The 15,947-nt window shown below is 32.0% G+C and overlaps 1 protein-coding gene across 1 annotated transcript in view; it reads left to right on the top strand.

The window, feature by feature from the left end:
• Window positions 1–608: 608 nt before the first annotated feature.
• Window positions 609–15,947, top strand: part of LOC129223321 (SET and MYND domain-containing protein 4-like) — a 77,765-nt gene continuing 62,426 nt past the window's right edge. Inside the window, exons 1-4 of the mRNA XM_054857887.1 lie at window positions 609–748; window positions 3,731–3,872; window positions 10,464–10,577; window positions 12,682–12,805. Coding sequence (XP_054713862.1) covers window positions 609–748; window positions 3,731–3,872; window positions 10,464–10,577; window positions 12,682–12,805 — 520 coding nt within the window. The remainder of the gene's footprint in view (window positions 749–3,730; window positions 3,873–10,463; window positions 10,578–12,681; window positions 12,806–15,947) is intronic.

Raw genomic sequence — 15,947 nt, 5'->3', positions numbered from 1 at the left:
CGGCTAAGTAGCAATCTATTAGGACGCTTGTAATAAGTCACCAGTGAGCCCGGGGTAACTGCTTGCTCTTCCGGTTAATTAATTACATCGGAAAACGTTCTACAGACACCAGCCGCTGACGTCATCATACTTCCTGAGATCAACCGTCTGGCCTAAGCGCTAATCAGGTCCGATTGTTTCACATTTCTTTAAGAGATCAAGGGATAGACTTAAGAGCTGCATAGTATTATTTTGAAAAACAACAAAAACCACACTCACATAAAAAATACCCGAAAAAACACGACCATAGACATACCGGTTAGTTGACCGTTTACGAAAACGTTCTCCAGACACTAACTACCGACGTTATTTAACGTCATGAGATCAACCATCTGCGATAACTGTATTCGAACACGACCATTGAAAGTTACTAGCCAGCCCTGCGCAAACAAAAGAGTCTAAGTAAGTCATTAGAAATTTTCTAATGATTTATAGAACTATGATTAAAATGACAGAAATAATTTAATAAATGAAATCATTTTAAAATACTTTTTTTTTTTTGAATCGGCCTCTGTTTCGAATCGATGGTTCGATAAGAAGAAGATCACCTTGGATACATACACACACGAATGGCGGCGTACACATGCTGGCAAGATGTGCTTGACGACATCACGAACCGGTCAAGAAAAAACAAATCCTTATTGCGATTTTCCAAGCTGAAAACACATGAGGATAAAGTGGAGTTTTGCCTTCGAGATGACATGATAAGGTTAACAAATTTTTCGATTTCCTCCTCTTTAAATGTTGTTGTTTATGTCCGTGGTATAACTTTCAGTTTGTTTATAAATAGTAAACATTGCCCTTTTTTGTTGTCTAAAATCAGATTTGAGGCGTGATACAAATTTGAGTAGTTATTATGAAAGAGTAAGAGGTTTTGCAGGAGCTCATTTTGTATTTTTGTCCCATCACAGAGCAGTAATTTGATAATGTTTTAAGAAAAACATGGTTTTTAAATGGGGCTTTAATGTGTTCTATTTAATTTTTCCCTGCTGTCGATAAATCTTTTTATATTTTTCCTTAGTTTTTTGGGTTATTAAATGGTTGGAAAGTTTTTTTTAATGAATTAATATTTTTTTCTTTTCTTAAATGAGTCGTTTTATTGATTACAAAACAGGAGTTAGTACATTCGACCAGAGGCATTTAATTGTAGCTGTAGCAGCCATTCATGAAGAAAAATATCATCTGCGAGTGAAATATATGTATAAAAATAAATAAATAAAAACAAAAAAGTGAAATTGAAGTATTTAATTCATAAATTGTTTTGTGATCATCTGCTAGAATTTGATTGTATTAAGTTTTATATGTATTTTGCTCATGTTTTTAAAAACACAAATACAAACTTAAGTAAAATATAGGAACAATAGGTAAACATACTTTGTATTTACAGAAAATGCAACCGGGCTTAAATAAATGCTAAATTTTTTTCTTTTTCTTTCTTTTCTTCTTTAAAGGTTCTATGAGCTCATGGAAGGGCATTCACAAAAATTTTGGAGCCTGTGGCAAATGACTTTTACCGGCCCCCTCCATATTGTTTACACCTACGTCTGTAAACATATTTCACCCCTCATTTTAAAAATCACTAGCCCCTTTCAAGCTCATGCCTGGGGTTCCAACAGGTGACCTTTCTCCTCCCCTGAGCTCATTGTGACAAATTTGTTTCCTCAAAAAAAAAAAAAAAAAAAAACAACTTTTCCACTTTTTATTGAATTCACTTGTTTACTGTTTGAACTTTTATGCACAGTTTTATAGAATCATAGTTTGCTCATTTCTAGCAATCACTCATACAAAAATGTGAAAAATTACACAGACAATCAAACTGTGTAGCAGCTGGTTGCATAATCTAATTTTGTATGTAGACCTGAAAATATCTCCTTGCTATGTGGTGAATACACAAAAGAAAAATATAAGCATGCTGCCACTCCCCCCCCCCCCTTGTTTCCTTTTTTTTTCCACGAAAAAATTTCACATGAATTTTTTAAACTAGTCCCCACAACTTTTATTTGCCTCAAATATTGTTTTTTATCCCAAAACAGATAATACGTGTTGCCTTATTATCATACGACAAGCCAATCAATGCAATCCCATAAAAACCTATTTATTCTGAAAAAATATTTGGTGTTTTTCTCAATATGTTTTTTGTTGTGTACTTCTCGAAAAAATGGGAAGAAATATGGTAAATAGAAAGTGAATGCTAAAAGATTGCTGCACAATTGCAGAAAAATAATTTGTATTACGCATGACATGTGGCACTCGTAATGTTGTAATATTAGTGTGAGCTAAAACAAAACATAAAAAATAACCTAAAATATGCAATCCTATTCATTATGCAAAAGCTGAATGTAAATTATTTTTAACATTTCAAAAGAAAAAACAAATGCTCTAAGCATTGAAAATAAAAGATATTAGACTTTTTATTCCAAAACGAAACCATTTATTGTTTTTTCTTCATTTCACAGCTTCTATAAATTTTTACTTTTGACTAAAAAATATGTAAAAAGTAACATTTAAATGTATCCGTTTTAATCTTGAAAAAATAAAATAAATGTCTTATTTTTCTTAGATTTAATTTAGTTAGATTTCATTGCTTGCATAGATCATGAGAAGGTAACCTTTTTATCTATTTTGAAGTAAATCCTACTCCTACATTCCAAACTATGATTTGAAATAAAATACAGTCGAGCCTCCATATATCGAACTTCCACATATCGAACTTCCACAAATTTCAATGTTCATTACATAGAAAAATTGTTTCTATGTATCGAAAAAATCTCTATACATCAAATTTTTTTTCGAGACATTCGTAGATTTTTTTTTCCATTTTAGACTGTTTGTCTCATGAAAAATGAAGGTTAGGGGAGAAAATTATGTTTACTAAAGGTTGCTAAGAAACTCATAAGAACTCTGGGTTTGAGGGGTGTGTAGATAGGTCGTTGTTCCGTTCTGGAGTTCTTAAATTCCCTCAAGTTTATTTCAAATCTTAGTTGTAACCAGTAAAACTAAAACAAGTTATTCTTTTCTCTGTTGATTATCATTCCTAGTCTTTTTAGCTTCAGTAAAAATCATTCAAGTTAAGTAGATTGCTTTTTACTTTTATCTCGATTACATTGTCAAAACGAAAATCCCCTCATGTTGTGAATCAAATTGAATTGCTGAAGAATGAAGATGTATGAAGGCACAAAAATGTAATTTCTGTTAATTTTTCAGTTATTAACTTTCGTTTAATCCGATGCTCGTATAAATTAGAAATTGGATTTCATGCACGAAAATCAGCTTTAATTTTAACGTTTTAGGAGAGTTTTATGATAAAATCAAATCGTTTCTATATATCGAAATTTTTATATATCGAATTTTTTTCCGGCAATTTGCTACTTCGATATATGGAGGTCCGACTGTATTTCCTTTTTCATATAAACAAACCAAACATAAAAAAAAAACATCAAGGATTCCTCAGATCAATATGTTTGAAAATCAATGTTTAACTTTGCTTTGAAATTTAAAGCTTATTGATTTTTTCATAGATATTAAAAGTAGTTATTTAACCAAAAGGATCTGTGGACGAACATTGACTTATTAGGTTTGCCGAAAAATTGACTAGTAAGCGAAAAGGGTCTTCTGCCTACTGGCTACTAACTAAAAATTTGAACTTTTGGTTTTATTTTTACATTTCTTACTTTTGATTCTTATTTTTCAGGTTCAAAGTCCAGCAATGGGTGAACATCATGTGTTCTTCCCGTCACAAAAAGTACTGGGAGAAAGCTTCCGAACTGCGAGCAGAAGGCAATTTATGTTTTCAAGAGAGAGATTACGCTAAAGCTGTTGAATTTTATACACAGGTATTGTTGATATTCTTGTGGCTGACACTTTTATTCTTTATTTATTTATTTATTTTTTTGAAATGAGAAATCAGTATAGACAGAAAAAATATTGAACAATGAACTAAATATTATTTCTTTGATCTTCTAAAACTATTGAATACACTTTATCATAATTTTTTTAAAATTTCAGTTTAAACATAATTAAATCTTTTACAAACAATATGTAGTTTATTGTATTTTTATCTGGGTGGACTTAGATTGGTATATGAATTATTAAGTTATTTTTTGTCTGGCAATATTCACAATTTGCACCCATATTTAGAAAGTATGGCTACAAGCGAAAATTGAGCTTCTATTGAAGCATGATGTTCTTTTAATGTATTAAATGCAATATTGGTAAAGATAAGATTTCAAGTTGGATTAAAGGGTTACAGTACCTCAAAAATGACCAAACGATCAAAAAATGTTTTTATTGCATATTTCGAAACTAAACACCAGTCCAACCACAGGGGAAAAGTTTCATTCCTTTAGTTCAATATTTAAAAAGTTATGAGTGATTTTAGGTCATGCTCGCTATGTGTTCTTATGCAAAAAGAAAACTTTAACTTGATTTTTCTCGATGATCGTTTTTTTGTGTTTTCGTGTCATAAGAATCCCTAAGGATTTTTTTCTATTAAAGATACAGTTTTAAAGTAATACTTTTTGCAATTAGGATAATATATTTAACAAAACAGTGCATTGGATAAGCATATCATAAATTATTCAAATATTTAGAGTATGTTATACCTTTAAAAATCAATTTTTTTTGAAAAAGATTACGGTTTTTTATGTAATTGATCACAGAAAATTTTCTAGGAACACAAAAGCAAATGAATGCACAGATTTTTAGGGATGATGATTGTGCAGGGTTCGTACGGGTCATGGAAATCCTGGAAAGTCATGGAAAAAAAATAAGCTAATTTCAGACCTGGAAAAGTCATGGAAAATTGAAATTTTCATTGAAAGTCCTGGAAATTAATTTCCAGTCATGGAAAACTGTCTTGAACAGAGAGAAAGTAACAGTAACTGAGGGAGCATTAGAACTCTTGAGTGATTTAACAGTATAGCACATAAAAGCTAGTCCCTGGACGACCGAGCCTTGCTCCGCTTTAAAAGAATTATTTTTTGTCAACTCTTGTTTTTCTAAGGTTCGATGCTTTATCAAATATACTCGAAAAGCATCACATTAACGAAATATTAAGGTTCTCGATGCTTCCTCGAAACGAGAGGTATACATTGTAAACACTTCATCAGCATTATAATCATTTCAGCTATAAGAAGCCAAAATAAAATAAGACGGCCAAGCAATAGTTTTGATTTAAAAAAAAAGCCTTACATCAACTTACATAGTGCGTTTGAATTTGTTTTTAGCCAAGTGTGATTGAAATGAGCCAAAGTGGCTAATATCAGACAAGCCTGGCAACCCTAAGCTAGTTTAAAATTTTACAGCTAGAAGAAACGAATTTTCATTGTTATGGTTGCAAATCGTCTGCCTTATGTGTCAATTCACCATTTTTTTCAAGGCTTAACTCAATTAGATTTTATATTAAAAAACTCCTTTTTGTAAAAAATCGCGTTTTTACAGAAAAAATGCTGATGTAGATGAACTGAAAATGCTAAACTACAATTAAATCCAAAATTTCATCCAAATCGTTAGAGCCGTTTTCGAGATACAAAATATATACATACCCACAAGAATTGCTCGTTGAAAGATATAAGATTAAAAGTGGAAAATTGAACGATCTTAGAATCAAATTTGAATTTTGAAATCTCATTGCATCTACTTCTGTAGCTCACTCAAAAAAAAAAAAAAAAAAAAAAGCAATTCAGTTGCATCCGAGTTCGATTCCATCACTCATAGGAACTTTATTATTAAATTTATCAGGGTTCATCTTAATTTGTTGAAGGTTTGAGAAAATAAAGATACTTAGTCAGGCGATAGAATACAGAAAAAGAGGAATTCTAATTCTCTAAAACAGTAGTGCCCAACATACGGCCTGCAAAACTAATCCATGCGACCCACAGCTACATTCAATGTCAGGAATCAAACATGTTCTGGAATTTCTGAACCTAATAATTTATATGCTTTTGAAAATGTGCAAATAAGTAAACAAAACAAGTAGGGTCTGGTGGGGGAAAGTGGTCAATGGGGTAAAGTGGTTATACGTCAAATAAATGGCTATAGCTTGGAAATAAACGTTCGAATGAATGTGAAACTTTTATTTTAGAGTAAAGCAGTTAGAAACTACATTTTGAATACAAAATTTTACAACTGGAAAAATTTTATTTGGTAAAAAAAAATATTTTGCGTGAACATGAAAAATTTTAAAATATAAACACCTATTTTAACATCCTTGGGAAATTTTGTTTGTTAGAATTAGAAACAGATTGACTGTAAAGGAAGCTTCCTACATGTCTCAAGAACTCTTACTCATTAGCAGTTAGCTGAATCTATTTTAGATAATTTTTTAGAACAATTTAAGTAAGATGGGGTAAAGTGGTCATAATATTAGGCTTAACGAATGTTGTTCTTCTAATGTCACTTAATCTTTAAGTATAAGGCAAATACAAATTAAATATTAATTTTACTCATTATGTATTGTTTTTAAAGTAAATGGGGTTAAATATACGAGTATATGCGTATATATATACGCATATATACTCGTGTAGACATGTACATAGACGTATTCACATAAATGCGCCAACAAATACATATATGGGTATCTGCAAATATTTTTTATCCACACAGCTATACATTCTACTATACACGTATATGCTCGCTTATACTCGTATATATAAGAACACTTATATACTCAGGTAGACACGTATATACGCGTACGTACTCGAGTAGACACTTACATACAAGTGTATGATATAAAAGCGCACAGGTTGAGTTTGCATTCTTGAGCAAATTAATAAAAGGTGTTAGAAGAGAGGAGAAGAAGCAAGAGTTAATCAGGAACATTGGTCACAAACACAATGCTGACGCGCTACATGCACGCAAAGTGAGAAATTGATGGATGCAAAAAAAGTCACAAATGTCTATATATATACATATATATATATATATATATATATATATATATATATATATATATATATATATATATATATATATATATATATTACACAAATGCAATTTTACACAACATTTTAGGACTTAAGAAAGTTTTAAACCGATTGATGAAATTTACGGCCTTTAGCTGAAAAGCATCATGCGTCGCATTTACAGATCCCTCTCTGTTGCAAAAACGAGACTTTTGAAAAATTTTCATCAGCCGCTGCGCCTTTGTTGCGATGCGTGTATTAGAGCTACTACGGACCGTAACTTTCAACAACTGCTCTAGATATTTCTTAAAAACTAAAATGTTAGGTAAAATCATCTGTGTGCAACAAATTTGTGCCCTGCTTTGTCTCCTGGCTTTGTGTGCATGTAGCCCGTCAGTGATTATAACTTCTTTATGATTCTTTGCTTCTTATCTTTCTTCCTCTTATCTTTCTATCCTCCCCTCTCACACCCCTTTGATTTTTGCCCAAGAGCTTAGATTCACTCTGTAGGCCGACATGTATATAAGCATATATTCTCGTGTACACATACATATACTGGTGTATACACGATAATGTACGTATATACGTCTATACAGGTATATAATCGTGTATACACGTGTATATACTCGTGCTTCCATATTATATATACGTGAGTAGACACGTACAAAGATGCACTGGATGTATCCACGAATTAATTCGTGAACACCCGTATATGTATGTATGTACACTTATATATGCGTATATACGTCTAATATACACATATATACTCAAGTATGCACGTATTTTCTCGAGATACAAGTGTATACGCGCATATGATGTTCGTTTATACGCATATATACTCGTATATACACGTGACACGTACATATACGTGACACGTATATACATGTGATACGTATGTACTCATGTAGACACGTATAGACTCCTGTAGGTAATCAAGTACACATGCTTATATACTCGTATTTACGCGTATATACTTGAGTAGGCACGTGCATGCATGTATCTGATGTATACATGTATCTACTCCTATAGGAACGTGTTTACTCGTGTATAACACAACACGTATATATTCGTGTACACATGTACTCGTGAATATACTTGTAATTATAAAAACAACTGAAATATACAAGTATTAGGGTTTTTTATAAAGGTTTTGCTACTATTTTTAACTATGACCACTTTACCCCATGCTATGACCACTTTCCCCCACCCCATGGGGTAAAGTGGTCATAAAAACATAGGGAAAAGAAAGTTCTATAAAACTACTAAAATCAATATTTTTCTTCCTAAAATTTAATGTACCGTGTTCTTTAATAATGCAATGTAAAATAACAACAAAAAAAGTTGAAGTGTTTAAAGAATTTGTTGCATTTATTATCCACCTAAGTTGAAAACATACGATTTTATGACCACTTTACCCCACCAGACCCTATACTTTTGAATCAAAAGATTGATTCGTAGCTGAATGGTTTTTTCAAAAAAGATCTGGTTTAGAAAAATAAAAAACTAAACTATGTGACTTTACTTTAAAGAACCAAAATACTGTCAATTTAGGTGATTAAATGAACTGTTGACACTAAAAGGCAACTTTTGAAGCAAATTTATTGAAACTTAGTGATGACTCATTCAATCTTTGCTGCATTCAATATCATTCTGCCTGTTTATATTAAAAATATATCAGACATTTAAGTATCATATTTATTTCACTGCATTTTTACTTTACTTAAATTTACGATGAAGACAAATAAGAATTGTTTAGTTTTTTAAGTGTACATGTACACTTATATTTTTTCCATTATGAGTAAGTGCTTCAATGAGACTGTGACATTCCATGTAAACGTTTTGCTAATGCTCATTTCCAAAAATTAGCAAGTTTGAGATTAAATAGTGCTATTCTCTTCGTATAATGAGGTCATGAAAATTTTCATCGAAGTCATGAAAAAGTCTTGGAAAAGTCATGGAATTTTTTCATCCAAATAGAGTATGAACCCTGATTGTGATTGTTTAACAAAAAGCTTTTTTAATATTAGTTTAAAAACAAAAAAGCCTTAGGAATTTAAAAAACTTGAAATTTTCCTAAACTTTTTGAATTTTTAAAAAAGTAAGCAATATTTTAAAATTTTTAAAATCAATTATTGATTACAAAGTAAGTAAGCATGTTATGGTTTCAATGAAAAATAGAATTTACTTAAATTGAAAAAAATTGCTTGAAAGGTACTGTGAACCCTTAAAATGTCAAATGGAACTAATGTCATATACCCCACCCTTGGCGACTTTTTCCTATTGGCAGGGATGCCATGCTTGAAAAAGTATCGCCTCATTGGCAAGAAAAATATTTCAATTTTGTGCAAAAAAAAAATGGATGTCGCCAAATGGGGGGGGGGGGGGGATATCACATCTGTACCAGTCAAATTTCTTATGGATTTTGTACAAATGTTATTTGTCTATCTGTTTCAGTTTTGTGATTCAAAGTGATAACTTAAAAAAAAAATATTGCTTTACCAGGCTGTAAAAAATCTTTTTACACATGTCAATAATATTTTCCAAAACTTTTCTTGCTGGAAAAACACTGAATAAAGTACCAATCTTTTATGTTTTGTTTGAAGCATTGATTTTGATTCTCAACTATCAACACATAACAAGAATTGAAAGTATTCATGGTAAACATCTTGCAGCATTAACACACCAAAGCATGTCCCAGCTAAAAACTGCAGTGAGCAGGTAAAGGGCTGCAAATTTTTTATATTTTTCCATTTTTGTCATCAATTGTACATTAGCTCTTTGTTGTACAAAACTTGCTTATTTGGTTTCTTTTGAAAAAAAAAAAAAAGTCTTAATCCCAACATTTTCTAAAGTATCTTTCAAACAAAAGAGAAAAGCTTTAATTTTCATTATAGGAATTAATTTTATCAAGAACTTATATTTACTAGGAACTAATTAATTAATTTGAAACTTCAAGCTAATGTTCCGGACCTGGACACCATCTCCTTTCTTATGCCACTGATAAAAAACAAAATAAAACTTGTTTTCAATCGTACCAAATAATCTCAAAAACTTAAATATTTAATAATTGACTTCTATTATGTTAATGCATCAATACTCACTCACTAAAAAAACAAAAATAAAGAAATATGAAAAATATCCCAACTGTACAAGCATTCATTATTAAATACAGTTTGTTCTCTTATTAACAACTTTCAAGTGACCATAAACAATCATCCTTAATTAGAATGTTTCTAAAACTACAGTGGAGCGTCTGGGACTGTGAAAAGTTGCCTTTAAATAGAGAAAATTGTTAAATAGAGCGTTGGTAAACAGAAAACCAATTTTTTTTTATGAATAACCTATAGGAAATATAAAACGAAACTGAGAATGCTTAACTTACCTCAAAGTGCGATTTTAGATAATATATCCGGATGACATTGATACCAAAAGCGTTTTGCTTAACGGGCAAAATTTCTACTACCGACCACTAACAGGGGTAAGTTGAGAAGTGTAGGTATCACATATACTTTGTTTTTGCAGAGTATCTTGGCGGCTCCCTTCCCGAAGTCCGAAGAGGCTGGAAGCCACGGAGAAGAGTTGTCCCTCGGTTTCGGAAATAGGTCTGCGGCACTGTTTCACATGCACAAGGATCAGGTGATTCAATATTTCTCAAAAAAAAAAAAAAAAAAAAAAAAATCATATTGTTTGATCTTTTGATTTATTAGGCTTAAGAAATTGGGCAAATGTGTCTGTCTCCGAATGTTCAAGAAGCTGTTTTGTTAAATGGTTCTGCACCAGGACTCTTACATTTCCATCCACATTTCAATCTTTACTTTCGAAATTAAAAATATATTTGTGAACATTTAAAAAATAAAATGTTTGGCAAAAATTCAATTTCGAAATTTCCTGATGAAATAAAAGTTTAATTTTGGCAAAGTTTCAAACCCAACTTTTGATGTATGATTTTTTTTTTTTTTTTGTCTTGTACTGTAAATTATATGCAACAACATAAATGTTTACATAATTGCATACTGTTAAATTGTTAATTATGCCTTTAATTTTGTTATGTTGGTATGGAGTAAGTGTCAAACTGAACAGAAATGTATTTTTAGTTATGAGCTGTAGATTTTCTATCCCATTTTAACTCATTCTCTAAAAGTTTTAACTCTAAATCAATTTGTATGCAAAATGTTCAAGGGGCACAAAAGTGGTAATGGAAAAACTTTCAACTGTTCTTCTCATAGTTGTATTATCAGTTATAGTTTCTTGCAATAAAAGCCTCAAAATTGTACATTTCACAGGTTTCTGAAACTAACCACTTTCAATACGGTAGCTTATAGAAATTTAATTTACAATCACTTCTCATCTCATCCAGAAGTTACAGGATTTTTATTATAGTTTCCTCTGTAATTCTAGCAGCTGTCAGTTTTGCATCTATCATTGCAACATAAACAGCATATTATATGACCTCACTTCAAACACATAAATTTCGACTCAAAACGTCATCAGGAAACTTCAAATTTTCATGCATTTTAGGCAATTGCGATCTTTACTGTTGTATTTCTTAGTCAATGTACTAAGAGTACAGTTGGAGCAAACTTAACTTGGCAGCATTGTAAAGCTGTGATTAGGATCTGCACGGCTTCACAATGCTGCCAGATTAGGTTTACCCCAATTTTAGACAAAAATTTTCTGTTTATTTAAAAAAAAATGTGTAAGTAACATATTGCTTATTTCATAATTGTAAAATATTTTTACTTCCTTTTTCAAAAAGAGAAGTATTGTATTCGCGAAAAAATTTTCACTCAAAAATCGACTTTAATTTCCATTTTGCTCACCCCCGAATTATTGTTGAGTTTTTTTTCAACTCGACCACACCTGCATAAGTGCCTAAAAACGTATAGACACGCGAAATATCCATTTTGACGATTCCCGAGTTGATTACAACATGTTTTCTCATGACGTACGTATGTATGTACGTATGTGTGTATGTATGTCGCATAACTCAAGAATGGTATGTCCTAGAAAGTTGAAATTTGGTGCATAGACCCCTAGTGGGGTCTAGTTGTGCACCTTCCCTTTTGGTTGCATTCGGGTATTTCTAAAGGGGTCTTCTGCATCTTTTGGGGGGAAATCATTGTTAACTTTAATGTAAACTCAAGTGGTGTTATAATTTGGCGGACACTTGGGGACAAATTTGGCGGTTTCTTTTTTTCAAAAATCTGGTCTCAATTTGGACACTGTTGGTGATATTTAGAGAGTAAACTATTGAATCACATTAAAATTGTCAATAATGGGAAAATGACATTGAATTGGAGTAAAAGGAAGTCATGTGATGCACACATCGGCTCGTTTTACTTATTATTTAAAAAGTCTAAAGCATTATTTTTCACTTCAAATGTAGTTGTATGGCACCTTCAAAATCTTGTAGACATTGCAAACGTAATTTTTAAGACCAAGAATTGTTTTTACTTATGCAGGTTAAAATTTAAAACTGAAACTATATGACACATGTAGTGTATGAAGGCTTTTGTTTTTATATGCCAGTGTTGCAGTCAAAAAAAAAAAAAAAATCTAAATAAGTATTTCTTTTGGTTGTCTTGTTTGGTATCTTGGCTCTGAACATAAAATATCGTTTATTAGCATAATTTCTGGTCAATTTTATTCCGTTTGATTTCAGGTATGAAACTTTTAAGGTTAAACTATCTTATCACTAATATATATATATATATATATATATATATTTATTCCATTTTAGGAATGCTTAAGTGACATAGAGCGAGCTATCGAGTATGATTATCCGAGAGATCTTAGGTTTAAATTGCTCCAAAGGAAAGGACAATGCCTTATGAATTTAGAGAAGCCAGCTTTAGCCATAAAAGGTGAGATACTCTCAAAATGAAGTGATTTATATTGGATGGTTTTAAATATTACTGTCTAGAAAAAAATATATATAAAAATCAAAAACAGGACTGTGAGAACCTTGGACACATTCAGGGAGGGACAAGTCAAGGCAGCTGCCCCCGCCATCCAAAATAAAATTTATTTAAAATAAAACCATTTAAAAAAACAAAAAAAAAGACAGTTGCTTCAATATTTAAACTTAGCAATTGATCCACTATAGTAACTCTGTGCCTAATTTATAAAGTGTGTATTTCTTCTTTGGGAGCTCTTTGAAAAGGGAGTCATTTGTTTAGTTGGATTAGTTGGATTTACTCAGTGCCAGAAAATATTTCCTTTTCTTCCAAAACCCCATAAGAAGTGTTCTTTCTTTTGAGAAAGTATTCATGAGCCTATCTCCATACACCATGATAAAGTTTAAATTTTGAAAAATGCCTCCCCCGAGTCGGTCATTTCAGAATTTACTGGGGGGGGGGGTGTACAGTCAACCCACGTTTATCGCGGTTAGTTTGTTCCAGACTTTACCGCAATAACTGAATTTCGGCGAAGTAGGATTCTGTATATATTTTTCTAATTAGAGCGCATAAAACATACTTACGGCAATTTCAATAGGTTTTTATCATAGTTAGAACTCCCTAGACATAAAACAGCACCCTTAGCCACCATTACATTTGTATCACTTAATATATTGCACAAAATATGAGAAAATTAGTTATGTTAGACATAATAGATTTCATATTGCTAATTATTAGGAAATAAACTACACACACATGCAGTTCTTACACACTACTACTTGTCTATGAAAAAACCTCAACTTGTTCAATGATGAATCAATTGCCCGTTAGTGATCGTAGGTGTCTCCGTCTTCCTCTACATTTACGTATACCACTTAAAAAGCTTGTACACTGCTGAACACCATTTACAGATGTATTTATCCCCTAGTAATGATACAGTGATTTGAACTTTCCAGATAGTGCTTAATGGTTAATATGAGATAGGGATTCCCTACACTTTCTTTAGCGATTTTATACCTCCACATACAACTAGCCCCTCAGACCTTACTTAAAAGCTTACCTTACCTAAAAGACATATACTTCGTTATTCTTTTGTAGAAAAAAGTTTACAGAGCATATAGAAAAGGCTATTTACTATATTTGAGAAAAAAAAGAAAACTAGAAAAAATTGGGATGTAGTGAAGCCGCGAAAGTCAAAGCGCAAAGTAGCGAGGGACGACCGTATATACTCAATGCTTTTGATAGAGTAAAACCTGGAAATAAATACGCAAATACATAATTATGCAGTTTCCACTCTCCAGGGTGGGGTAAAGGACCCCACTGATTGCCCAATTGACAGACTTGCCCCCCTTTCATTTTGTGCTGCATACGCCCTTGATAGGAACTAGTATGTTCTGGCCACACACACATCCCGAAACTATCATCTGTATCTTATGTGTCCTATGAATACTGGGCTCTTACTTGTATTAGCTACTACTAAGTTTTAGTATTTGCAAAAGCAGAATAATGAACAGAATTTGAAAATCCTTTTAAAAGCCTTACTTAAATTAGAATCATTTTATTTGTCAATTAATAAGAGATGGTAACAGATAAAAACTTGAAACCATTGAGATTTCCCTGATAGTCTGCCAATAATTCAAATGTGTGAAAAGCTAAGAATTGTATTTAAAATTTGCGAAAAAGGGTTATAATTCCAGTTCTATATAACCTGGAAGTTACAAACTAATTTCATCTTACATGAAATACACCGGCAGCTCAGTCATTTCCAGCCGAGGACTGCAATTTCATGCTTATTAGCACCTATCATCCCGGCATAGGAAATTGACCCAGCTGGAGGTGGAAAACCTCTTAAGGAAGGCAAGAGTGCCAAACAAACTGGTAGCTAATATAAAATCAGCACAGACCAGACGAGTGAGCGAAGTAATAGTTTGGTTCCACTCGAAGATTGAAGGCAAGGCATGGTATATTCAGTAAATTACCGCCCATTAGCCAGGGCTAAAGCAGAAATACAAAAAATACGCCGCCAGCTCAGTCATTTCCAGCCGAGGACTGCAGTTTCGTGCTTATTAGCACTCATCAGCCCGGCATAGGAAAGTGACCGAGCTGGAGATGGAAAACCTCTTAAGGAAGTCAAAAGTGTCAAACAAACTGGTAGCTAATATAATAGCTTGGCTAATGGGCGGTAATTTACTGAATATACCATGCCTTGCCTTCAATCTTCAAGTTGAACCGAACCATTGCTTCGGTTACTCGTTAGGTCTGTGCTAATTCTATATTAGCTACCAGTTAGTTTGGCACTCTTGGCTTCCTTAAGAGGTTTTCCATCTCCAGCTCGGTCACTTTCCTATGCCGGGCTGATGAGTGCTAATAAGCACAAAATTGCAGTCCTCGGCCTGAAATGACAGCTGGCGGTGTATTTCATGGCTTCTGCTTTAGCCCTGGCTAATGGGCGGTAATTTACTGAATGTAATTTCATCTTAACGCAGAAAAAATCATTCTTCTTTTTGGTGCCAATTTTATAAGTGTGCGGTTATGTAATATTTTATTTTTCTCTTCAAAATGCTTGTTTTGTATTTTAATTTCATCCTATATTTCCTTTATATATTTACTTTTTGTGAGCTATATTTTTCTTTGAAAGAAATTGCTTCTTTTGAAAACATTTAGCCTTATGCAATTAACCTAAATAAATTATTTAAACTAGGGCGGCCCTGGTAAGCAAATTGGCCAATTGCTGATTCTTCGGTAAAAGATAACAGGCCAATGCCGATTCTTGGGTGAAAGATAATAGGCCAATGCCGATTCTTGGATGAAAGATAATAGGTCAATGCCAATTCTTGGGTGAAAGATAATAGGCGAATGGCAATGAATTATAATGATAATTTTTAACTCTACAATTTCTCCACCAAATTTTTTTAAAACTTCAATTTTGAGTTTTTAGAATTCGGTATTAGTTTGTGCTAATTTCTGTAAGCAATTATTTTTCTCCATTTTTATAATTTTTCTTAAAAATAATGTTTTAATAAATTTATTCTAATTCTATAAACCAATTTTCTTATTACTTATTAATCACATTATATTCAGTTAACTAGAGATGAAAATTTAAATATTT

The sequence above is a fragment of the Uloborus diversus genome, chromosome 5, assembly GCF_026930045.1.
Source record: "Uloborus diversus isolate 005 chromosome 5, Udiv.v.3.1, whole genome shotgun sequence".
NCBI classification, from domain to species: Eukaryota; Metazoa; Arthropoda; class Arachnida; order Araneae; family Uloboridae; genus Uloborus; species Uloborus diversus.
The sequence above is the reverse complement of the archived record's forward strand: the minus strand, read 5'-3'. Positions and strand labels throughout refer to the sequence as shown.